Raw genomic sequence first — 24616 nt, 5'->3', positions numbered from 1 at the left:
GGGGGGGGGGGGGGGGGGGGGGGGGGGGGGGGGGGGGGGGGGGGGGGGGGGGGGGGGGGGGGGGGGGGGGGGGGGGGGGGGGGGGGGGGGGGGGGGGGGGGGGGGGGGGGGGGGGGGGGGGGGGGGGGGGGGGGGCGGGGGGCGGGGGGGGGGGGGGGGGGGGGGGGGGGGGGGGGGGGGGGGTGAGTGCTTACTCCTTTATTGGTTGATCCTAAAAGGTGGAAGCTATCCACCACTTCAGTATCTTCATTGCCAATTCTAAGGTGGCTATTCTCCATGTTCAGTCAACTGAAATACTGATTTAATTCCCTTGAATCAGAAATTAGTCCATAGTCTAATTCTGCAATATTTTATTTCCATAGAAACCAGCTCAGGTAACACATAAACCTGGTACCAATCATGTGAAAAGTGTGACAGCCAAGAATGCAGGGCTCGCATCAAGCAAACCTCAGCCAGCAGGGAAAGGGGGGAGAACCTCAACAAAAGCAGGAACTGTCCCTGTTCCAAAAGCCTCCGAGAGCTCAGAGAGCAGCAGCTCTGATTCTTCAGATAGCAAAGAAGCTGAGAAGCCAGCAAAGCAGGTAAAAGGAGAGGTCATTCTTGCATACAAGAAGCCACTCTTCACGAATGTTGTTCTCAGGATAGATAAGATACTATAAGTGAAGCCACACAGGTCAGGCTAATCTTACAGGTTCTCTTATTGGAACCAGGGGTGTGTGTGTGTGTGTAACATCTTGACATTGTTGGGGTTGGCAATCTAGTGGTTCATTTATTTTATTTTTTTTGCAGCGCAGATAATGTAGAAATTCTTTATGTAAATTTTGGAATGGCTAATTGCATTAAAGATAAACTGTTTTATCTCCAAGGGTATTTTGTGTATGTATTGAACTTCTGTGAAACTGTCAACAATAGAAACTGGAGCATCCTGAGCAGATCTGCATAGTCTATGGTTGATGGCAATATAGTATTGGTTTTGTTTTCGACCAAATGTCTGTTATTCAGGCATGATATTCTTCCGATTAAAATCGAATTCGATTTTTGGAATCGCCCCTCCTTTCCCCCCACCCCTTCTTCTCCTCCTTCCTCCCCTCGGAGGCCCCGAGTCAGGAGTTGCTGGCGCGCCTCATGCCGCGCTCCAGTCCGCATTGCCTCAGGAAGGAAAGGCAAAAAGGAAGAGCCGCGGTGGCGCTTGCAAAGGCAGCAGCGGCTCCTGGTTTTGCCTTTCCCTTCCCGAGGCAACGCGGACTGGAGCTGCACCGCGGTAGCAACTCCTGACAGCCCCAGCCGGATACCTGAGCGGAGCCCGGGCGGTGCGAGCGGAGGCCACTGAGCGGCAGGAAAGGGAGCTGGGCCAGCCACAGACCAGCCTCCGTGCAACACGCCGCCGCCCGGCCCTGGCGAGGGAAGGCAGCGGGCGCTCCCGGGCGCGCGGCGGGGGTCTTTGGCCGGCCCCGATTTTTTTTTCAGAGCGGAATATCATGCCTGGTTATTTCTTAGAAGATACACATTTTATCCCTTAGCCATACACAATTTTTAAATGCATTTCCGGTTATGTTTATTTTCCCCTCTACAGCCTCCTATTCACCCTTTTTTTAAGCTGGTGGCTGGCAAAGCAGCCAGTCCTTCAGGAAAGCTTGTACAGACCAACTTAAATACACCCAGTGCTGCTTCCACCAAACCCCAGGGATCTGCCACAAAAGCAACAGGGAAGGAAGAACAAATTCCCTCTCCAAAGGTTAAACCAAGCCAGGGACAGGCTCTGACTGCTACGCCCTCTGGAATCACTATACATAAGGAGAGCTCCTCAGACAGTTCCTCAGACAGCAGTGAGGAAGAAGCAGAAGCTTCGACAACAGCCAAACCTCAGGCGAAGCCTGGTAAGAGAAGCTACAGTCCACCAGGGGCGGGTGGCAGGATAATCTCTTCAGAAACACTTGAAGTTTGGAAGCCCAGTGAAGAGTAGATACCATATTTGGAAGCACAGTTTGTTATGCACATAAGATGGCATTACCCACCCAATGCAGCTTGCTCCTAAAATAAATAAAAAAATGTTGCCCACTTGAGGCATATTTATGTGAAAATCACACCTCTGCACTTGCTTTTAGTTTTTTTTAAAAAAATATCTGAGCTTCTGAAATTCTTTCCTTTCTTGAAGTGTTCCTCCACTTCAGCCTCCCCCAGTCTTGGGATATTTTGGGTGCAAACACTTGGGCATAACAGTTTATCATATATATATATGTGTGTGTGTGTGTGTGTGTATACACATATATTTGAAAGTTTTAATAACAATAGAAAAAGAAAATGCAAGCTAAACTCAGAAGAGAAAGAAGAAGAAAAATAAAAAGTGTACAGTAAAAAGAAAGGAAAAGGAAAAAATGAATATAAAAGGGTAGCTTCATCACAAGTACAAACTTAATATATCCCGTTATCATATGCAAGTATCTCTTCTTCCCATATCCCATCCCTTAGTCATACACAAATATATAAATCGTTAACATTTCAGTCGTAGTGTCAGCAAGAAGTCCATAAAGGGATCCCAGATTTATGCAAACATGTCTTATTTGAACCTTGATCAGTGTCCTTTAAAAGGCTCTGCAGTTGGGAGCATGACGGTTCCCTTTGTCTCCCAGTCCTCAAACTTAGGGGAAATCACTGTCTTTTGGTTTCCTTGTGAAGAGCAGTCACCTGGAGCACAAGTGGGCGATCTTCTATCCTCTCCTTATCCAGAGAAGTTCCATGAGACCGGTCTCCTCGCCGATCCTTGGCTCTTAGCTGTGGTTGTCATCTCTGCTCACTCACAAATATTTTAGCTTGCCATTCATCACCCAGAAGAAGCCCACTGATTCCTCAGATAGAGTCCCACAATAGTTCATGTATCTGAACATTTAAATCACCAGCATCAACAAGTCTGGTTCAGACTAACATTTCAGTTCTCCGTTGTTGACATTTGTTACTGTAATTGTTCTTGTGAAAGACATGACGGTGTGATTGAAATAGGAATTCTGGAAGTAACTTGTTTGGAGAATTGCCTGGAGTAGTTTCAGAACTGCTGCAAGGACCTTTTCATGGCATAAGATAAAGGTACCTCTGCAATTCCCATCTCGTGAACTTCCATGAAGCCTTTATAATAAGCAGAGCTAAAAATCTTAGAGTCGCCCTGTGTAACTGGACAACGAACATAAATCTTAATTTGATTTGACCTTCCCAGTTCCCACACTCTTCATGTCACAGCAGTTTTTAGTTTTTCAAGGACTCTAATGTCTATTTGCTTTTTGCAGCCACCCAGCAGAAACAAGAGGCAAAAAAAGAGTCAGAGAGCTCATCTGAGGAGTCCAGTGATGAAGAACAAGAAGCTTCTCAGGTATTTTTTTCATGATCTCGTGTATAAGTCCACTTAGCATCGTTGGATATTTTGTCTTATCTTACAGAGAGGGAAGGGAGGCAGAAAGCAAGCAAACTAGGCACCTGAAGATGGAGGAAGTAGTCCTTAGGAAAGAATATGATCCAAGTTGTCAGGAGGATCTGTTGTGCTGGTGAATCCAGTGGGCTTGAGATTCAGGTTGAACAGCCTGGCCCAGTGGAGAAGGTCAGGATTTTGTACTGGTGTTGTTGGGAAAGGCCTGTAGCCAGACATCAATCCTGGAAGAAGGCACTCCTGAAAGGCCTGGCAATCAGATCAGGTCTGGGACCTGGCAAGTGGCTTAACCAAGTTGAAGAATTGCACTTGCTGGGGATGCTAGGGAAAGCAGCAGCTGGTCACCTATGGAGGGAGGGCCAAGTGTGGCAGCAAAGCCAAGAGCAGGGACCGTCCCAGAGCATACAAACATCAAGGAAAGGGAAACTTGCAAGGAAGAATGTCAGAGCAGCCAGAAGGGAGTTGAGGTGGATTCCTGGGAATGAAAGAAACCTGGAAGGAAAGGAAAGGGCTGAGAGACACAGAGATGAATTAGTGGCTTACATCAGGGGTCCCCAACCGCCGGTCCGCAGACCGGTACCAGTCTGCGGAACAAGTCTTACCGGGCCGCTGGTTGCTGGCGCCGCCATCTTTTGATAAAAGTGCTTCCGGTGAGCTTTTCCGGGTAGAAAGCTCACCGGAAGCACTTTTTCATAAAAAGATGGCGCCAGCGCTCGGTGAGCTTTTCCGGTAGAAAGCCATTTCTACCCGAAAAAGCTCACGAACCGCTAGCGCCGCCATCTCTTTTGATGAAAAAGTGCTTCCGTGAGGTCACCGAAGCACTTTTCGCCAAAAAAGATGGTGGCACCCAGTTGATGCCGTACCGGCATGGGCGCCCAGCTGATGCCGGTACCGGGCCGCGGCATAAAAAAGGTTGGGGATCACTGGCTTACATAGACTGAAACTGAAGCCTCACAAGGTCTTGAAAACCCTGTCCCAGTGCTAATAATAGGAAACAGTAAAAGCAGTGCCCCAACCAGCAGAGATCTCATCCATGGAGAGCTGGTTGATGGGACTGATATCAGTAGTACTAAGAGAGAATTGACAAACTAGAATAGGATGCGTAGAAAGAAAGTCTAAAGGAAAGAAAATAATGTCAGGAAAGGATATTTAGGATCTACAGATAGGGGGATAAGAATGGAGGTAATCAGAACTTAACTAAAGCATAATAATAGTAGAAAATAGGACAGAAATTGTACAAGATGGGAACAGCCATGAAGGACAGGAGGAAGAGCTGCTGCCAAGACAAGTCAGATAAAAGTGGCCTGAGCCTGAGCCAAGAAAATAACTTGGGAAAGCATCTTAGGCAAGCTTCTCCCTGGTTCACATGAAGATGGAGGAAGAAGCACCTTCAGACTTTAAAGATTCTGTTACTATAGAGTCTACCTAGTAACGTTGCCAAAAATAGAAATTAAAACAGCTAATTAAGGACAATAGAATAGAGTTCAAGAAAGGTCTTAGAATGGTAAGATGAAAGATAAAGTAACTTACTGTAAATAAAAAAGTGATAGGTCGTCTTTCTTTTATGGTATAATCACCTTTTCCGTGGGAGTCGACAAGTGTGCCTTGCCTGCACAATGAACCTACAATATGCCTCTGAACAAAGGATTATAAAATCTGAACCTCCATAGTTAGCATGTTGGATGCATGCTTTCTGAATTTGTACTAACCAGGATGGATTGATTTAATGAAAATGCAGAGCTTTAAATAGCTGCAGGAGGAACTGTACTATGCATACAGCAGCAGTTTTCAGTTGCAATTTAAGCTGTGCCTTAGCTATGAAAGTTGTCTTTATGAGCAATGTGTGGTACCAACTGTAGATCTGTGACACATTAGATTTGCATGCATGCATGGGACTGTAGTAATCGCCAACAACCTCCCGAATGCATATTTAAGAGGGAATGAACAGAGAAGCAAATTTATCCTGCAGGTCATAAATCCATACAACATACAAATACTTCCCCTCCTTTTCTAGAAAATTGGAGCATTTAACAGCTCCCCACTCTGTTTGCCTTTTTTCAACAACTGTGCTGACAGCCTACACATTTTTTCATGGCTTAGCCTACACATTACACAAGCTCATGAGAGGAAAAAAGCTAAAGTTTTGAAGGAACTTGGACTTGCATGGCCGTATGTGCTCAGCTTGAGCCTTGTGTTGTGTGTCTTTTTTTTTTTTCAAGAGCTTAAGTTTGACAGCCCTCTCCCTTCAATTTGTAGCCAGAATGTTGCCCCCTAAACGCATGTATCCAAGTAGCTTATTGGGGGAGGCACACTTAGACATGATACACAGGGGAATGTGAATCCCATGGGAATGAAAACTGACTACCTTTAGACTGCCTCCTCTCTATTGCAACCACCCTGCCCACCAGGACAGGAAGGAAGGCAGGGCATATTACATACAGGTTCTATCAATTAGGGTTTGTCATTTGATGAGACAACAAAAAAGGGCCTTCTCAGGTCTGCCATCTCTGCCTTGGCACCTTGCTAGCATCCTGCCATCAAAGGCTAGCAAAGGATTATGCTAGGGAACAAACAGGCAATCAATCTGCTTTTGTGCGTGATGGGAAATTGGGAGGGGAGAATGACAGCTTGACGCAGAGCAAGAGAGCTTGGAGCCAGTTTGTGCCACCACCGAAGACTGTGCACCCTGAGAAAGAATGTGAATTACTCAAAAAAAATCTCAGCGTTCTCAGTGCACCTAGGCCAGGGGTCCCCAACCCCTGGGCCGTGGCTCACTACTGGGCCATGACCTATTCAAAACCAGGCCACGCGAGTGGCAGACCGTGTCCCCACTCCCCCCAGCCAGACTGCCAAGCCTCAAAGGTTGGGGCCCGGTGACCCAGGCAGATTCTTATTGGCTGAAGACAGACTGGTCATGGGGTAGAGCTGCAGTGGGAGATAACTTTCTATATCTTTTTTTTTTTTTTTTTTACAAAATTTTATTGATTACGTCTTAAAATATTGGACACTGTGTCCTGTGTCCTGGCATTGTCTCTGCCATACACACTAAAATATAAAACAAATAACATTATTCTCATCATGCATTGCTAATTTTATACTATTATTCTATCCAGTATGGACCTTTATATTTACAGCATAAAATCTCATATGTTGCTAATTTTATACAGCCATTTTATTCACTATACTCTATTGCCGTGATGGTGAACCTATGGCATGCGAGCCCCAGACAAATTTAACCTGCATTGTGCATGTGCACACGCCTCCCAGCTGATTTTTGACCAATTTGAGGCCATTTTGCCCTCCCAAAGGCTCGAAGGAAGCCTCTGCAGCCTCTGGAGGCTGAAAAATGGGCCTTCCGGAAGTACCAGAAGTGCCAAAATGGGCCCGTTTTCATCCTCCCAAGGCTTTCCTCAAGCCTCCAGGAGGGCGAAAACGGCCTCAAACAGGCTGAAAATCATCTGGGAGGCATGCGCAGTGCAGGTAAGGGGGCAGGGCGGGGGTGTTGCAGGCACATGCGCAGGGGGGCAGAGTGCATTGCATTGTGGGTGCCGGCACGTGCGCTTTTGGCACACCACAGCAAAAAGGTTCGCCATCGATGCTCTATTGGATTCACATAGCGTGATTGAATTTGTTGGTATGCCCACCACCCCAATTCTACAAACTTTCTATATCTTTTGAGCACAGGAAATTTAGTTCTAGCCTGACTTTACTGCAACCAACATCTTTTAGTAAAAGAACCTGTCACTTCAACCAAATGGAGTTGAGAGCCTTTCTTTCCTAAGAGATTAGACTGGGGCAGGTCTGACAGGTGGCACCTTCTTTTGGGTACAACATTCACTCCAAGGTACAAATGTCCTCCACTCTGGTTCTTTTCCAAAAGGGCCTAAAAGTGGCTACGTCAGTGGACCCTGGAATCGCAAATGGAAATGCAGCTAATTGGCTAACATAATTGTGCTGTTACTATGGGGGATGCCATGGGGGATGGGGTAGGGTTTTTAAATGGCTATTATATGATAGATCTTTTACATTTTTAAATGTAAGCCTCCCAGACTCACCTATGTGTGAGTTGGGCAACTATATAAACTTATTTATTAAATAATACGTATAAAACAGCCTTCCCTATCCAGACTCTTTCATACAGTATCGAGAATGGAGTTCTTCCTAAAATGTCCAGTCAGAATAATGGACATCAGACTTGGAAGGCAATAATAAAAGCTCTGGTAGGTCTTTCTTTCATGCCATTTCTCTCATGTGTCAACACTGCTATGAAGTTGTGAAAAGTATTGAACTAAACAGATACTGATAAATTTTGCTAATTGAAGAGATTGGGATATATCACTCTGTTAACTGCCCTTGCTATTAATCACATGTTCATTATTTCTCTCTTTCTCCTTTTTTCACTCCTAGTCTCTTTTAACGGGGCTATCTGGTCCTCACAAGATCCAAGCATCCACGGTGGTAGCAAATCCTCTGCTCTCCAAACAGGGTTCTGTCGGTGCTCAAGCAAAGTCTTCTGGGAAGCCAGCGCCTCCTGACAGCACGTCATCAACTGACAGTTCTTCAAGCGATAGCGACACTGAGAAAACCGTCACACCGAAAAAAGGTTGGCTTTGAAGGAACTATTGGTACAGAAGACTTAAAAGGAAAGGACTTTTTAGGGAGTCTATGACAATTCGCCATGGCTAATTTGCCACGGCAAACTCTCTGCAGGACAAGAGTTGCACTAATATTAAAGAAATAGTGGGATGGAATCGTTAAAGAAAAGATGCAAAAAAAGGGACAGAATGAAATGTGAATAGCAAAAATTTAAATATTTTTAAATTTTATTTTAAATAATTAAATTAAACTGTCAATTGTCCTGCAGCGAGTTGGCTGTAGCAAGTTGTCCCATTCCACTTTTTAGAAATTCAAGAACTATCTGTATATCCCAACAAATTCACTTTCCAGAGGCAACTGAACTATCTCCCCTTTTTCCAAATCCAAGTTTATACACTTATTTCAATCTTCAAGTGAAGATTTTCTGGATCAAGAAAGGATCCTGCTATATTTGTTTTTCTCAAAATCTCATTATGTTTTGAAGGATTCTCTGAGATTTGTGTTGTGCAGAGAGACATTGAATGGTTCGGTTACAGTTGAAAATTTGTGATCTTGTTATATAACGGGTTTGATGATTCTTTCTAAATGAAGATACATTTTCTGTAATTGGGTAGCCTGGCTTATTATTATTATCGGTTTATTAATTTTATTTATTTGTATCCCACCATTGTTATTTTCACAAATAACTCATGTGCCACAAATATTCAACACTTTCCTCTTCCTATTTTCCCCACAACAACAACCATCCTGTCAGGTGATTTGGGCTGAGAGAGAGTGGTTGGCCCAAAGTCACCCAGCTGGCTTTCATGAATGGGGAGGCCTGGTGCCTTAACCACTAGACGAAACTGTCTAGTGGCTATGGAGCATCTGAGACTGGAGAATGTTTAATTCTTAATCTAATTTTTTCATATTGTTAAGACTAAATTTTAAGGCAAAATTCTGAGATCATGCTCTTTTGTGCAGGAGAAAATTGCCCTAATAAAATGTATTTTTCTTTTAATTGGACAGATTAGAATAGAAATACATCTAGCTAGGTGTAACTGTAAAACAGTTCTGTAAATTAGAAAGTGTCTTGTTTTAAAAGTTAATTAGGCCAAGCCTTTCCCCAGCTGAGTTGGAATGATTTGCCCACAAATTAGCAGTACTTTATAGGGATCAGGTTCTTGATAGTTGCTAAATTGTAAAACTTTGTTTCTACAGAGGCCACCTTGTTGCCTTCTTCTGGAAAGGAAGCAGCAGCTGCTAAGGGAAAGGGGGCAGGGAAGCGGGGGCTGAAAAGCAGCAGCTCCAAGCCTCCCCCAGCAAAGAAAGCTGCAACAAAGGCTCAGAGCAGTGGCCAAGGCCAGGAGACATCTGCTGTACAGTTGCCAGAGTCACTCTCCCCATCGTTCAAAGCGCTCCTTGGGAACAAAGACCAGGACACGGAACAAGGTACCCCAGAAGGGGCCCAGGCTAACCCTGTGGCAAAGGCCAAGACATCGAAAAATGGGAAAAAAGAGAAGCCATCCAAGAAACGGAAACTGGCAGATGGGGACACTGGCTCTAAGGTTTCAAAGGGCAAGAAGCTTAAAATGCAGAGTGCGGAAGAGACACCGTTAAAAAAGAAGAAGAAGAAATCCAAGTCTTCAGACAGCATCAAATCAACAAAGAAAAAAGACAGCAAAGAAAAGAAGTCTGATAAAAGTGAGAACCCCATCTCTTATTCCATGTGGGCATATCAAAGCTGGGTGCTAATTCATGTTCCTGGTCCTATTTTTTTTTTTTTTTTTTTTCATTATTTAGTGCATTCTGCTGCCCTCGTGTAGTAAAGAGGTATTGCTTATCAGTGCTTTATCAATTATTACCAGCTCATTTGTGTTGGTAAAAGGGAGTAATATGTGGGGAAAGGTTTATTCAGTATATGCACTTTGATGCCCCATTGCCCCCTTTATACTTGTGTAAAGAAACTATTCCAACACACATCTTGGTTCCAGTCTAAAGAAAAGCAATCAAGTGAAAAGGGTAGGCAAGAAACTTTTCAGAAGACATATTTAGGTCTGCTCTTTAACATTCTTCTGGTTCCTGTTTTGTTTTGTTTGCAGCCTCTTCCTTCCTCATTCTATGGGCTTGTTCTGCTTTAATTACTTCCCCTTTTCTCTGATGCTCCCAGTCCTTTTTGAGCCCCAGAATCTGAGGTAGAGTTGGGATGGAATGGAATGGAAAGGAATAGAATAGAATAGAATAGAATAGAATAGAATAGAATAGAATAGAATCTGAAAGGGACCTTGGAGGTCTTCTAGTCCAGCCCTCTGCTCCAGCAGGAGATCCTATACCATTTCAGATAAGTTGACTGTTTTGTCTCTTCTTAAAAACCTCCAGTGATGGAGTGCCCATGATTTCTGAAGGCAAGCTGTTCCACTGGTTAATTGTCCTCACTGTTAGGAAGTTTCTCTTTAATTCCAGATTGCTTCTCCCTTTGATCAGTTTCCAACCATTGTTTCTTGTCCTGCCCTCTGGTGCTTTGGAGAATAATCTGACCAACTCTTCTTTGCGGGCAGCCCCTCAAATACTGGAATTCTGTTATCATGTCACCCCTAATTCTTCTTTTCTTTAGACTAGCCAGACCCAAAATCTGCAGCCATTCTTCATATGGTTTAGTCTCCAGGCCTTTGATCATCTCAGTGGTAACTAAAATTGGTTGCAGTATTCCAGGTGTGGTCTTAACTAAGGTTTTGTAAAGTGGCACTAATACTTCACGTGATCTTGATTCTATGCCTCTGTTTATACAACCCAGGATTGTACTAGCTTTTGGGGCGGCAGCTGCACGCTGCTGGTTCATATTCAAGTGACCGTCTGAACTGATTCCAAATTATCTGATCCCACTCTGATTCTCAGGGTCACCTTCCTTTTTTTGTTCTTCTGTCCAGGGTTGGTCCACAACATTTGGATGCACAAACTACAGTTTTCCTTAAAATGTGTTGTTACCTACTTTATGATTGTTCTGTAATATCCCTTTTTTTTTATCATAGACACTTCTGTGTGAGCAGGTGCCTTCAAGTCAATTCAACTAATTGGCCTAGTCCCTGCAGTGTTCTTGGCAAGTTTCCCAGAAGTGGATCACCATTGCCTGCTTCCTAGGGCTGAGAGAAAGTGACTGGCTCAAGGTCACCCAGTTGACTTTGTGCCTAAGACAGAATTAGAAGTCGCTTGGTGCCTTAACCACTACACCAAACTGCCTCTCCTATTTTGGAGGTTGTCGGTTTTTTAGTAGAAAAAGTTTGAATCAACACAGAACCAAGGTTAAAAACAAGTTTAACCAACTCCTTTACTTTATCCCCATATGAATTAGCCCACCAACCAAATCAGTTTTCCTCTGACACCATCCCAAACAAGCAGTCCTTTGGTTTTGGATTTGTTCACCACCCCTGAGTAAAATGTCCCTCAGTGTTCCCAGCTGGAGTAGTGCTTTTGGTGGAACAGTTTCTACCTTCTGAAGTGGAGGTACAGTAGCCCTTCACTGTAGAAAAGCACATGCTGGTCTGGGTGCAAAATACAATACTCCTCTATTTAACTTGTTTGATATACAATTATCCATTATTTCTTTCTGATTTTCTGGCTGGAACAGATGGAGGAGGCTGAAGAGCCTAGCTAGGATATGTTTTAGAAAATGGCTTCCTTTGCCGCATGGCTTTAAAACTGAAATGGAGGCAACTTTCCCAAGCTCAGGCATATGCTCACAGGGTTCACAGATAGAGCCGAAAAGGATGCTTCAGCTACAAAGGCTGCTGAGTGATCATATTCAGCAGTACCTGAATAAATCATGAATATCAGCACAGATGAGACGATCTTAAGAAGGCTGCATTTAGAAAGCCACTGTAAACCCTAAGAGAGAGGCCGTTGCTGGGGTACTATTAATGTTGCTATTCAAAGAGCAGCTCCAGCCAATTCAGTAATTCCTGCTGAGGCATTTGAGTTGCTGGCCGGATTCTCAAACAGAAATGGTTATAGGCTTCTGCTAGGAAAGGGAGAACAAGAAGGAAAGAGCCTCTTGTATGGAGACTCAGATTTTACTGATCTTAATATAAGTTACCCTCTTTACTGAGAGGGAAAAAAACCATTTATTTCCATACTCTGCTTCACTTGACTAACGTATACAAGACCTCAAATGCTATAGAAAAGAACATATCTAAAAAAAGGGAGTGGAAATTATTTGTCATGTATAAAAACCACCCAGATATTCTGTTCTCTGTACATACAGCATTTGTCCTCTTTTAGATTTTTCTGGTTTTTATCCTATTTTTGCCAGGGTCTCATGTGAATCTGAGTAAACAGGTAGACTATATACATATAAAAAGATGAAGTGCAGAAATAGTGCTGACATTTGACCAAATGACAGATTTCATTTCAGAAACAAAATAACTCAACATACAAATAATTGCTATTTTAGATTCAGTAACTATTTTACTCTTTTTGTAATTGGCAGCATGTCTTTAACATTGTTGTACAAGAATTCTGGCCTATTCCTCCATTACATGTTGCTTTTTCCATAATCCTACACAACATTTCCATGAGGTTTAGATCTGGAGTTTGCCTTGACCATTCCAAAATATTGAATTTGCCTCCTTCATCCATTTTGTTGTGAAGCTCCTTGTAAGTTTGTACCTTTGAGATCATTGCTTTGATTTATGAATTTGTTATGGTCTGCCAGCAGCCTGCGGAGACTGCAGCAGAGTCAGACAGTGGGGAGGAACATGGGCCAGCCCAGGAGTCTGGGGAGAAGCAAAGGGACAGGAACCTTTGCAGGAAGCAACTTTGTCCGTACTGGTCAGTTTGAAACCTGAAGCTCTGTGTTGAATTTGTGTTCTGTTTGGCCTTATATAACTAATTGGAAATTTAGACATTGGCAGCATTCCAAGGGAGATAAAGGTGCATGCTTATCAGACTTATCCTGAAGGACTTTGGAAGACTTCCATGGGACTATTTACAAACTGTTTGAGACTCATTATGAGCTGTGAATGACTAAAATTCACAGCCGTTGAAATAAAGAAAAAAGGGGTTTGGGACTAACATATGTTTGTTAGTGTCTCAATATGCCTTGGTCAGAACAGAATTTCAGCTTCAGCTAACAGAATAGTTAGGTGACGCTATCCTGTAAAATCCATACTTCCTTCAATGATGGCAGATCATCCAGAAAAATATCTGTCAACACATGACATTGTTATCTCCATACTTAATAGATTCTTATTTTAGAAAACAGTGTTTGGTTTCCCATGTACCCACTTTTGTTTCATGTGTTGACAGAACATTTCTGTGGAAGACGCTGTATATTTTGGCTAACTTGTTCTTTATCAGCAGTGGCTTTTTGACCCTTTTACTCTACTGAGCCCCATTTTCACCCAGTGAAAATTACTTGCATATTGGGTTGAGTCATTCACATTGACTTGAGTCAAGATAACAGTGATCTGGAGAACCATAGAGGTTCTCTTGCAATTCTTTGTGACTTACGAGGTGATTTTATGTTGCACGTTTGTGATATCAACAAGTTAATTGATCTTGGGAAGATTCACTATTGTCCCAGATCTCCAATTCAAGATTAAGTGTCTGATTGGTGAAGCCTTAATGAATGTGTAATCTGTTTCAGACTGATAGATATTGACTTTTGTTTTTAATGGAAGTCTTCAGAAAAATTATTTTGAGTAGGGTATAACATACCTCTAAAATCTGTGTAGTAAGAGTACCAGAGGGTCATAATTTGAAATGTTAATGGCAGGGCTACCTCAAATTAATTTTGATTGTGTCATGATGCACTCATACAACTGACTGGGTTGCTTCTTTATTTGAATTGTTTTAACTGAGGATAAGGAATTACTTTTTCACATTGTAACGTGTTGGGGGGCGGGGGGTGAGAGATGTCTTCCAGATGAGCTCTCATTTTTAGAAATCCCCAAACTAGATGTATCTCTATGTGTAATTTTGATCTGCATTTAATCAGGGCTTTTAGGATATGGTTCTTATGAGCCACGGTGGCTCAGTGGTTAGAATGCAGTACTGCAGGCTACTTCTGCTGATCACTGGCTGCCAGCAGTTTGGCAGTTCGGGTCTCACTAGGCTCAAGGTTAACGCAGCCTCCCATCCTTCTGAGGTTAGTAAAATGAGGACCCGGATTGTTGGGGACAATATGCTGACTCTATAAACCGCTTAGAGAGGGCTGTAAGAGCACTGTGAAGCGATATAGAAGTCTGAGTGCTATTGCTATACTTAAAAATGTTATTATTAAATTGGACTAAACCCTCCAAGATTTTTAAGCCTGTTGAATCTCCTTCTGCTAGCCACTGTAGTTAAATAAAACTCTTTCTTACTTGGTGACTTCTAATTTGAAAGGTTAATTACAAATGCCACATTCAATTTCTCCGCTACTCTTTTGTCCAAACTCACATTACTAATATCTTTCAATGAGATTCTAGTCTAAATCAACAGTCTTGGTTTCTCCTGTCAGTGAATTTTCCAGAAAAACTCAGTGATCTTAACAGTCAGAATATATCAGTAAAAATGAGAATTTAAACATGAGTTAATAATATTCTTTTCCTCTCCAGTTCTTTTTTTTTTTTACTCCCCTAGCACTGTCTCTATAATGTTATCTTGCTTTTGGAGGGTTTCATCTTTCATTGTCTGTAACATGATTGATAAAATCTCTCACCATCACTCAGGAGAAAGGAGTACATTTTATGGCAACCTGCCTTTGGCAAGGACTTTAGGGAGCAAGGTTCAGCGTATTCAGAGGATGACAGTTTAGGAAATGGTGGATTAGGATTTTTATTCAGAGTTTCAGGAGATCATACCATCTCTTCTATTTGAATGCACTCCAGAATGAGTGTATAATACATAGTATTAGAGTCACTCCAGAATGAGTGTATAATACATAGTAACTCAACTACAAATACATTGTTAAATCAGATTATAAATACTGAAATATTAATTTTTCAGAGTAATACCAGCCATCTTATTTCCTTAAATCGAGCAATCTTCACTCCTAGGAAGAAGAGCCAGGAAGGTGTTGTATGCTGTGCATTAGTCTTATTTATGTGTCCAGATAGATAGTGAAGCAGATTTGGTTTCACTATGGATATGCTTTAGCATGGTGTTATGTTTGGGTTTTAACAACTCTCTTAGCCAAGTTCAAAGTTGAACCACCATGATAGTGTAGATTATTATTGGGATTTTCTGTGTGGTGCCATGTAGGTGAAGTTTCAACAGTAACATGGTACAAGCCAATTTTAAGAGTTATCTTTGTGCCCAAGGAAGACTTGGGAATTATCCTCCTAGGAATTCATAGAAAATAACAGCACATGGCTGCAGATAAATTTACAGATGTGCCCATCTGTTCAGGAAAAAAAGAAAAGGTGTGTTGGATGGTGGTGGTAATAGCACCATAGTGACAAAAGGGAATGATAAGGAGCATTAACACCAATTAGCCTCCTAGTAAATGGCTATTTTATAACCCCAAGGCCCCAGAGCAGCTGTTCCTGTGACATTATCCCAGACATGCTGTTAACATTCCATATATACCTGAATTGAAAGTTTGCAGTGTAGGATGAAACAGGGTGATGAGCATAAACATTGTTTTATTCCCCAGTCTTGCCCAGTGAATGTCTCTGCCAGCAAGCAATTATGGATAGTCCTCAACTTACGATCACAATGGAGCCCAAAAATTATGTTGTTAAGTGAGAAATGTGTTGAGAGAGTTTTGCCTCATTTTAATACTTTTCTTGCCACATTTGCTAAGTGAATCACTACAGTTGTTAAATTAGTAACACGGTTGTTAAGTGAACCTGGCAGAAGGTCGCAAAAGGTGATCACATGACCCCAGGACACTTCACGCATCATAAGTGTGAAAACTGGCCATAACTCACTTTTTTCAGTGAGTTTAACTTCAAACAGTCATTAAGCGAACTGTTTTAAGTCAAGGACTACCTGCATTAAAAGTTCCTTATGGGCTGACTTCAGTTGCTTAATCCTGTCTTTTCTTGCCTTCATAGGACTTCCTTATTCTACCACCTCTTTTGCTGTCCTATTTAGTGAGAAAATAAATACCTGAGTCCTCATGCCTGGATTAAATTAGCAGCAACACAAGGAAACCTCATTATAATGGTCAATTTGAGGAGAGGGTTTTGAATTAAATTACTGAGGCAGTTTATAGGCAAGGGGTATAAATTGCTCTGTAATGATTAAATGAAGGAAAATTAATTTAACTGGCTTATCTGGAATATTCATTTGCAATGTATTTATCCCTTATTGGGGCGGGGGAAGGATCTTTGGATGGTAAATTGATCCATTGCGCTTGAAGTTGCTAAATGCAGGTTTGTTCAAATCAAGGCATCTTTGCATATAATTTTAGCCAAAAAAAAAAATCGCAATGCAATAAATAGGAGATTCAGATGCAAATCTGGATGTTTGTAGAAAAACAACTGACTTGGCACTAGATTTTTCTAGCACAACTTTGGCACTCATTCACAATATGCAGGTTCTTGACATGTTGCAGTAAACATTTCCTTAAATGGCATTGGAATCCAAGAAATAAAGTATCCTGGGGAATTTGGTACAACTGGTCCTGTACTTAAAATCATTCAAAGCTGGGAATGTGCTTTTATATGGCCCCAGAATGTGTTTTTTTTTAAAAGATGAAATCTGAATTGTTTACCCTGTCCTGTTAAATGTCTTACAGAGAAAAAGAAGAGCAAAAATGTTGAGAGACTTGATGCAGATGGATCACAGAAGAAAAAGAAGAAAAAGAAGGTAGGAAAGAATATTCTTGTTTTGAACTGTCTGTGAAGATGCTCAGTCATCCAGGTCATGGTTGTCCCAAAAAGTGCTTTTTTTTCAAGAGGCAACTGGACTTTCTGGTTTTTCTTTGAAGACATTTCCACTTCTCATCCAAGAAACTTCTTCAGCTCTGACTGGATGCTGGGGAATAGAAGGATTTATATTCCTTGTAGAACTCTGGTCATTTGCATTCTTTTAGAGAGTCATTGAGGCCACTTGGAGATTTATCTATGTCCTCAGGTTCACTTGAGTGGTACAAATAAGTGTAGAGCAGGGGGTGTCAAACTGGCAGCCGCAGATGTGTCATGTGTTGGCCACACCCACCTCCATTTTAGTGAAGGGGGGGAGTCGCAATATGTCATGTGACAACACAAGTCTGACACCCCTGGTGTAGAACCTTCTTGGAACTGTTGAAAGGACTGTTATAGACTGGAGATAGATGACGTTGTATCCCTCTCCCTCTGTTGAGAGAGAGCTGTTCAATTTTGACATAGGTGGCCTCTTTGACCCCTCTTTCAAACCAGCGGTCCTCTCTGTCCAAAAGGTGGACTTTGCTGTCTTCAAAAGAGTGGCCTTTGCCTTTTAAATGAAGAGGGACCGCTGAATCTTGTCCTGATGGGTTTGTTCTCCTAGGTTATGCGATGCGTTTATGAAGCGGTTGTTTTGGTTCTCCAAGGTGCAGATCTGCACGTAGTTCACTGAGAAACGTTTTCAAAGTAAAACTAGGAAGTCCGGTTGCCTCTTGAAAAAGCACCTTTGATATATGTATCTGGTACAAATTGAACGCTTCTTATCAACCAGCACAAGATTGAGTGTGCAGAGGGGAAATCCCCCCCCACCATTAATTGGATTCGTTACAGTCCGGAACAGGTACATATTGAACGGGTCAGTAGACTTTGAGTAATTGGTCTCATCGTTTTGTATTTATCTGACTCAGGCGTATATTTAGTTCAGTGAGTATAATAGAGCTACCCTTAGACTCATGGCCTTTTTTTCTTTAATGCTCCAAAACTGTTTTCAGAGCACAGGTGTACAATTTGAGGCCACACGTGGCCCCCAGAAAGTTCCCTAGGTTGGTTATTATTAATGTGATGGAAGAGAAAAACTGTTAAATGGAAGAGTAATTTTCTTACGCACTTCTGCACAAAAGCAGTGTTTCCAGGAGACTCCTTTGGGGGAAGAGGTGCTTTAGCCTAAGTCAGGGATCAGCAACCTGCGCCTCTGGAGTCGCATGTGGCTCTTTCTTCCCTCTGCTGTGGCTCCTTATCACTCAAAATATGTGTCACAACCGCCAATGTGCGACACCCACCAGCATGCGATTTAGTGAGCTTTTCAACCCCGGGTAGGGCAGCCATGGATAAATCCCAAAAAAGAAAAGTTTCAGAAGAAAACAGAATCTTTAATTCAACTACCTATGCTAGTTTTGTGGCCGCTCGGGAAATAGTGAGGTGTGGGAAGGGTTTTTGTGGCTCCCAGTGTTTTCTTTTCTGTGGGAAACGGGTCCCAATGATGGCTCTTGATTGCCAACCCCTGGCCTAGGTAGTGGATTGGGTAATATATCAGGTGGGATACTGAAAAACATACCTCACTTGGAAATACAGACAAGGTCATAAATAAATCTTCTAATACAATCTAAAAGGTTTACTTCTTCTAGAGTTCAGTATTGGAAGGGATTAAACCAAATCAGGAAGGAAGTGACAGATTTTGTTGTTTTTGTATTTTAGAGGCCAAGAGTTCCTTAGTATGAAACATTCCATCTGTTCTTTTGCACGCATGTTGAATAAGACAAATTACACCCTCTTTGCTTTGCTTAGCTTTTACCGATCTTCCCGAAACTTCAGAACATATTTACTCAAAAGACACATTTCCCCAATGATGTATCTTACTTCAACACAAATGAAAGCCAAACTGTTCTTTTGAAACTGAGCTCTTGATTCCACTGAAGAATTGAGAAGTCTCTGTGGTGGGTGTTTTTTTCCCCCAAAACACAGTCTGTATTTCTTAGCATATTATTCATCTCTCTCTCTGTTATTTATGTGTGAAAAGAAGAAATTGAAATCATTTGCTTTGTGATTTTTTTTTCAGAAAACGGATAACCTTCCAGAGGAAGCATGAACATGTAAGTATGCTGAGCCATCCCTGCCTATTATTTGTTAGATGAGCACTCCTTAATCTATTGCCATCCCTGTGCTCAGTTGGAACAAGAGGAGCTGTAGGTCTGTCAGGAGGTTATCAGTCATAGAAAGGCAATTACATGAAACTGACTTCAAAGTGAGTGAATGGGAAAGTTTTCCGTTTAGAATTTAACCATGAGTTTCACTTGTCTGCCAGCAGTGCTTAGAAGAGAACAAATAAAAGTAAAACTCTTGCAGAATAATTTTTCAAGTTGTAATAAAGTCAGCAAATCAGATAACAGAATAAACAGGAAGGGACCTTCTCGTTCAACTCCTTGCTCAAGCAAGAAACCCTATACCTGCAACTCTATAGACCAGTGTTGGCAAACCTTTTCGGCATCGAGTGCTGAAATGGGAGCACGTGCGTGAGCAGGGGAGTGCCAGAAACCGGAAAAGCAGTTCCCCAGCGCACATGCCTGTGCCAGGAAGCTGAGCTTCCAGTTTCCAGCGTTCCCGTGCACGCGAAGACCAGCATGCGCGCTGGAACCAGAAGAGCAACGGGCGACGGCTGGCGTGCCCAGAGAGATGGCTCTGCGTGCCACTTCTGGCACGCGTGCCATAGGTTCGCCATCACAGCTATAGACAAATGGTTGTCCAATTTCTTTTTTAAAAACCTCCATTGCTGGAGCATTCACAACTTCTGGAGGCAAAGTCGTTCCACTGATTAATTGTTCAAACTCTCAGGAAAATTTTCCTCAGTTCTAGTTTGCTTCTCTCCTTGATCAGTTTCCATCCGTTATTTCTTTTCCTGCCTTCAGGTGCTTTGGAGAATAGGTTGACACCCCCCCCCACCACCTTCTTTGTGGCAGCCCCTGAGATATTGGAACACTGATCAGATCACCTTTAGTCCTTGTGAGATGTGGGAATGCATTTAATATATGGTGGAAGGGCTATGGATGCAGTGAAGGGGGCAAAGATAAAATGTGAGATGGGGACAGGATTTTGATTTTGTTGTAGATTTGTTTGAAATGAATCAACCTATTTTAGGACATACACAAATGTTTTCTGTTGTTTCCCACCTGTAAATATCAAGGAACTGCATAACTAAAATTTGTGGACACAATCAAGGGGGGGTTCTGGGAGAGAAACAAAGGGACTGAGGTCCATCTCCTGGAGGTATACCTTCAAAATTAAGCAGGATTGGGCTAGGTTAATATTTTGATGAGAAATCATAGAAATCCCATGACAATTACAATAATAGAGAGTAACTGTGGCTCAGGGTTGAATTGTGGAGTCCTCGGTACTCTTTGGGCTTGGTTGTTTGCTTGCAGACATTTCAATATCCAAGTCGGTAATATCAATGCCAGTGAATGTGGAGTTTGCTCCCTATTAATACACAGTACCTTACTCTACCAGTTTTAGTGGGGGTGTGGTCTTCTTGATAGTTCCTTGATTAAGGGTATTGTTTCCTGCTTGATTGTTTACCTGGTGTTAATCCCTGCTTATCTGGATATTGGCTGCTGTGGAGAGGAAGTGTTCTTATATTTTTCTTAGGGTTTTTATGGTTTCCTTTGAATGGTATGTAAATAAGGTTTATTTCCATGTGACTGTTCATGGTTGATTTGTCTGAGTGCCAAGCTTCCAGGAATTCTCTAACATTTTTCAACTTGACTAGGTTTAGGATGTTCACAGTTTCCCAGCTGAAACTATGGTTGAGTCTGTCCATGTGTTGTGATATTAAGAAGTTTTCATTGTGTCTTCGGACTGCTAGTTGGTGTTCATGGATGTACTCTGCTAATATTCTGCCTGTCTGCCCTACATAGTGTGACTAGATGTTTTGGAGGGTTTTAGCTGGTTTGTGTTGGCCAAACTGGGCAATCATCCAGATTAGGAAGACAGACAAAATAAAGTCCAAAAGAAAACAGTGGCTAACTTTCTTTTTCATTGCCCAAAGAATAGCATGTACCATGTATATGAAACCACCTTGATTGAAAGAAGAAAGCAATGGCAAATACACCTGTGACGTTGTCAGAAAATCTGCATGATTGTAATTATCAGGAGTTGAGCTGAAGCTTATCTTAGTTTTACTTTGTCTTTATTAGTTATGTTTACTAATGTATGGTTGTAATGTAGTAGAGTTTTAATTAATTTGATCGATGTCTTAGCATTGTAGACATCCTGTTTACATTAGATATTTGTAAATCAGATCTCTTCCTAGTCAGCTGAACTCCAGATATTTTTGACTTCTAATACCCCATAGTGCCCAACTTTGATACCATATATGGAAGGCATTGAGCTGTTGTAAGCTGTATTACAGAAATTCTATGTATTCAGATCACCATAGCTTTGAACTTGAGAACCTACTGATTTCATCAAGTTCTGCCTCTTGCTATTTTTATCTTTTTTTTAAGGGTCTTCCAGTACTTTCCATTTTAGGTAACTTCAAACAGAGATGAAAAAGAGAAATCTTTTCTGGATTTGCTGAATATCCAAATCTGTTTGAAACACTTCTTTTAATTGTTGAGAAGACCTGACAAAGTCTCATTTCAGGGCAAAATGATTGCCAAAATGTAAAGTAGAACAATTAAGTGTTTTTAAAGAATTTCAGAAATATCATTTATTTTCTCTCACCTCCCCATCACAGTCCTTTTCCTAATTTTGTCTTTTGTCTCCTCTCTGCAGTGGCTTTGTAATTCAACATGAAGAATGGAAGTACATTAATTAGAAGAGAATTATTCCTTTATATTTTTAAACAACAGAACCAAATGTCAGAGATTGAATTTAATTTATAACTATTTTTACTGATGACTTTTAAAGCTGAGAAACTGTGATTCAAGTGACCTGGATGTGGGCTTGGTAGAAGGATACAACTTGTATCATTAAGTGAAAGGATCTGGATGTCTGAAGAGATCTCTCAGAAGAGTCATGTGCAGAGAAAAAAGTTGGCTTTGTTTACTGAAAGATTTTTAAATTGCTGTTTCTCTTTCCTTTTTTCCTTTTCCTTGACACTTAAGAGTTATATTTTTAAAGAAACACCATATCCCTTCGCTCCTGCTACTTTTTTTTTTTAAATCAACTTTTTGTTTTCATTTTTAAGAAGGGACATCTTTTGTCTCTCATTATGTCCAGCATGTAGTAAATTGTGTTGTCTCTGGATTGGCTTTCTGTCTCATCCTTCCTCTTTTTATTAATAAAAAGATAAAAGATTTTGACTGGAAAAATTAGATGTGTGTTTGTGTAAAACCTAAACAAGTGCACAATCTCTCCACCACACCTGAACATTGCTGATAATTTGGCAAATCTCTGATTTCATACTGAATATGCTCATGCATTTATGTTCACCTTTTTAATTTTGAGACATTCACGTTCCCAGGTCTCAGATTTTCATGGAACGTTTATGGAATCTCACTCTCTGTTCCTCCAATTTGTTAATGCTTAGTGGGGCTAAGAGGAGGTTTTGTATTTTGTAGTAGATATGGAAATGATTCTTAGTCATTCCATCACCTCCAGAGGGCCTCCCACTCTATCCCCATAGAGATTTCCAATTTCATACTCTCCACAGGCATCTCTGAAATGTCTGAAGAGTAGAATAGAGGAAGTCAAGTAGTATCTATTCCAAAAACAGCCAGGCTGTGAAGAGCATCTAATATTCTGCATAAGAAGCAACTAGATTCTGCAATTTCTATCAAATAAAGTCATGTGTGTTTTTCATACCCAATTCTTCTTTTATTCAATCCAGTTTTGTACTAGAAGTGAGACTTGACAGCATTGTAGGAATTCTGGTAGGAAATTCCAACTTGATTATTCCAGGTAAAGGAGATTTTCCCTTTGCAACCTAACCAAGAAAGTCCCTGAAACATTAAGGTTCTTCCTGCCCCATTACCTTCATCATGACAGCATAGAACTTTGTGGTGTTGGGGCAAGTTATAATTAACTGACCTTGAAAACTATTATTATTATTATTTTGGATTTCTTTAACGTTTAGCTACAAAGGATGTAAAGAAGAAGCATTATTCCTACTTCCTCTCTGCATGACTCGTGGCCTAATTATATTGTCCTGAAGGAGTAGAATCCTAGAGAAAAACAATGCTTCTATCAAAAGCATACTTCTGTCACTCTAGGAAAGGGCAGGGAAACCTTTCCTGGAAGAGCAGGAGAACCACAGATCTCAAATACACGGTTTTTGCACACGGTGATTTTAGAAAATGACACAATGAAGGATGCATGTAAAACCTCAACTTCTTTTTTTAATGTCAAGTAGGATTGAAAACGTCTTGATTTGTCACCTATGCCAGAAACTAAATAAGAGAATGGAAGGGGAGAATTATTTCAGTTCCTTGGGGACTCGGTGGCTTCCGTTGTCACCAGTCATACGATGGGGGCGAGTCTCTTCTGCAATGATTCTGATCCTTTCTCTTGGGTTATATCCTCCATTCTGTGGGGATGAAGGACTGGTGTTTGGCACCTTGGTAAAAAGCCAATATTGAGCAGAGTTTCAAATGCCCCTTAATATCTACTTAAGTCCACAGGGTGAGCCGTCCAGAGTTGCCTCAAACTGGAAGAATGATGGCATATAAATTTAATAAATCGCAAAAAGCTTTGGAGATGCCTTCTCTAACTCTAGGGAAGCAGTTGATAGATCTGCACTTGTTTCCAGTATTTCTTTGGCATATCCGGAGAATTACTTGGGAGGGGGCATCTCTTGTTAAGAACTTGGTAAGCATGAATAGCTAGAGGAAAACTTTCATTCTATTTGTTGGGTATGCAAGAGAGGGTTTTCTCCTGTGCTTGGAATCCTCTCACTCCATGGTTAGAAGCTTCTTCAATAAAGTGAAGCATGGAACGTTACTTCATGCTACAAGGTACATTATTTCAGTGTTATTCTGACAAGTGGGCTGCTTCCCATTTGCTTCACTCCTCCAAGAGATCCACTAGTCCTCACAACTAGTTATGCTGAAAAAGGTATTGGCTTATTAACTCCTCCAAGAGATCCACTAGTCCTCACAACTAGTTATGCTGAAAAAGGTATTGGCTTATTAACTCCCTTGTGTACGGTTTGTCAGGTTTTTCAGTAGTGTTCCTTGTTCATACCATGACTTGAATCACAAGCCAGCTGCACAGGCAAAAATGGCAGAGGTTTGGTTTATGGTTTAATGCAGGGGTCCCCAACACACACACCCCAGTCCATGGACTGGTACTGCTCCATGGCCCGTTGGGAACCAGGATATGCAAGCAGCAGGCGAGTGTACAAAACTATCCTCACTTCCTTCCCCCAACCCACCCCTGCCGTTGCTGGTCCACAGAACTGGAAAGGTTGGGGACCGCTGGTTTACTGTATCAGGCTACATATGTTATTACAAAATTTGAAAACAATTGTGTGGAAGGGGGAAATGGTGGTGTTTGAAAAAGGTTCTTCATGTAAGTGTTTTTATGTAAGTATTTTTATGTAAGCCAGCTGTTCGTTTTGATCTCTAAACTACTCCATCCACCCCTGCATAACTATGCAGTGGCATTTTGCAAATCCATTGGATCTGACCAAATTTTATTAAAACCATCTCTATGTATCGCACCTTGTGGTGGCCAACCTAGTGTGAATGTCAGCAAAGTGCAGGTGACTGGCAAGCTTCACTTGCTCTAAGCAGAATTCAACCATGGCCTCAATCCTTCACACTGTTACTATGGCAGGAAGCCC

At 41.7% G+C, this 24616-nt stretch overlaps 1 protein-coding gene across 3 annotated transcripts in view; it reads left to right on the top strand.

Annotated features, from left to right (window-relative positions):
* TCOF1 (treacle ribosome biogenesis factor 1) overlaps positions 1 to 22145 on the top strand; it is a 43936-nt gene extending 21791 nt beyond the window's left edge. For 2 of the 3 annotated variants that reach the window (XM_087955171.1, XM_087955169.1), the window contains exons 12-19: positions 363 to 581; positions 1574 to 1877; positions 3279 to 3361; positions 7823 to 8018; positions 9212 to 9694; positions 16713 to 16783; positions 18896 to 18929; positions 21607 to 22145. In XM_087955171.1, the coding sequence (XP_087811297.1) occupies positions 363 to 581; positions 1574 to 1877; positions 3279 to 3361; positions 7823 to 8018; positions 9212 to 9694; positions 16713 to 16783; positions 18896 to 18925 (1386 nt within the window). In that variant the 3' untranslated portion in view covers positions 18926 to 18929; positions 21607 to 22145. The remainder of the gene's footprint in view (positions 1 to 362; positions 582 to 1573; positions 1878 to 3278; positions 3362 to 7822; positions 8019 to 9211; positions 9695 to 16712; positions 16784 to 18895; positions 18930 to 21606) is intronic. The other variant, XM_087955172.1, reaches the window with a different exon arrangement.
* The last annotated feature ends 2471 nt before the right edge of the window (positions 22146 to 24616 follow it).

Source organism: Notechis scutatus, chromosome 2 (assembly GCF_049901735.1).
Source record: "Notechis scutatus isolate UNSWTSFEM ecotype Mainland chromosome 2, rNotScu1.2, whole genome shotgun sequence".
Lineage (NCBI taxonomy): Eukaryota > Metazoa > Chordata > Lepidosauria > Squamata > Elapidae > Notechis > Notechis scutatus.
The sequence above is the reverse complement of the archived record's forward strand: the minus strand, read 5'-3'. Positions and strand labels throughout refer to the sequence as shown.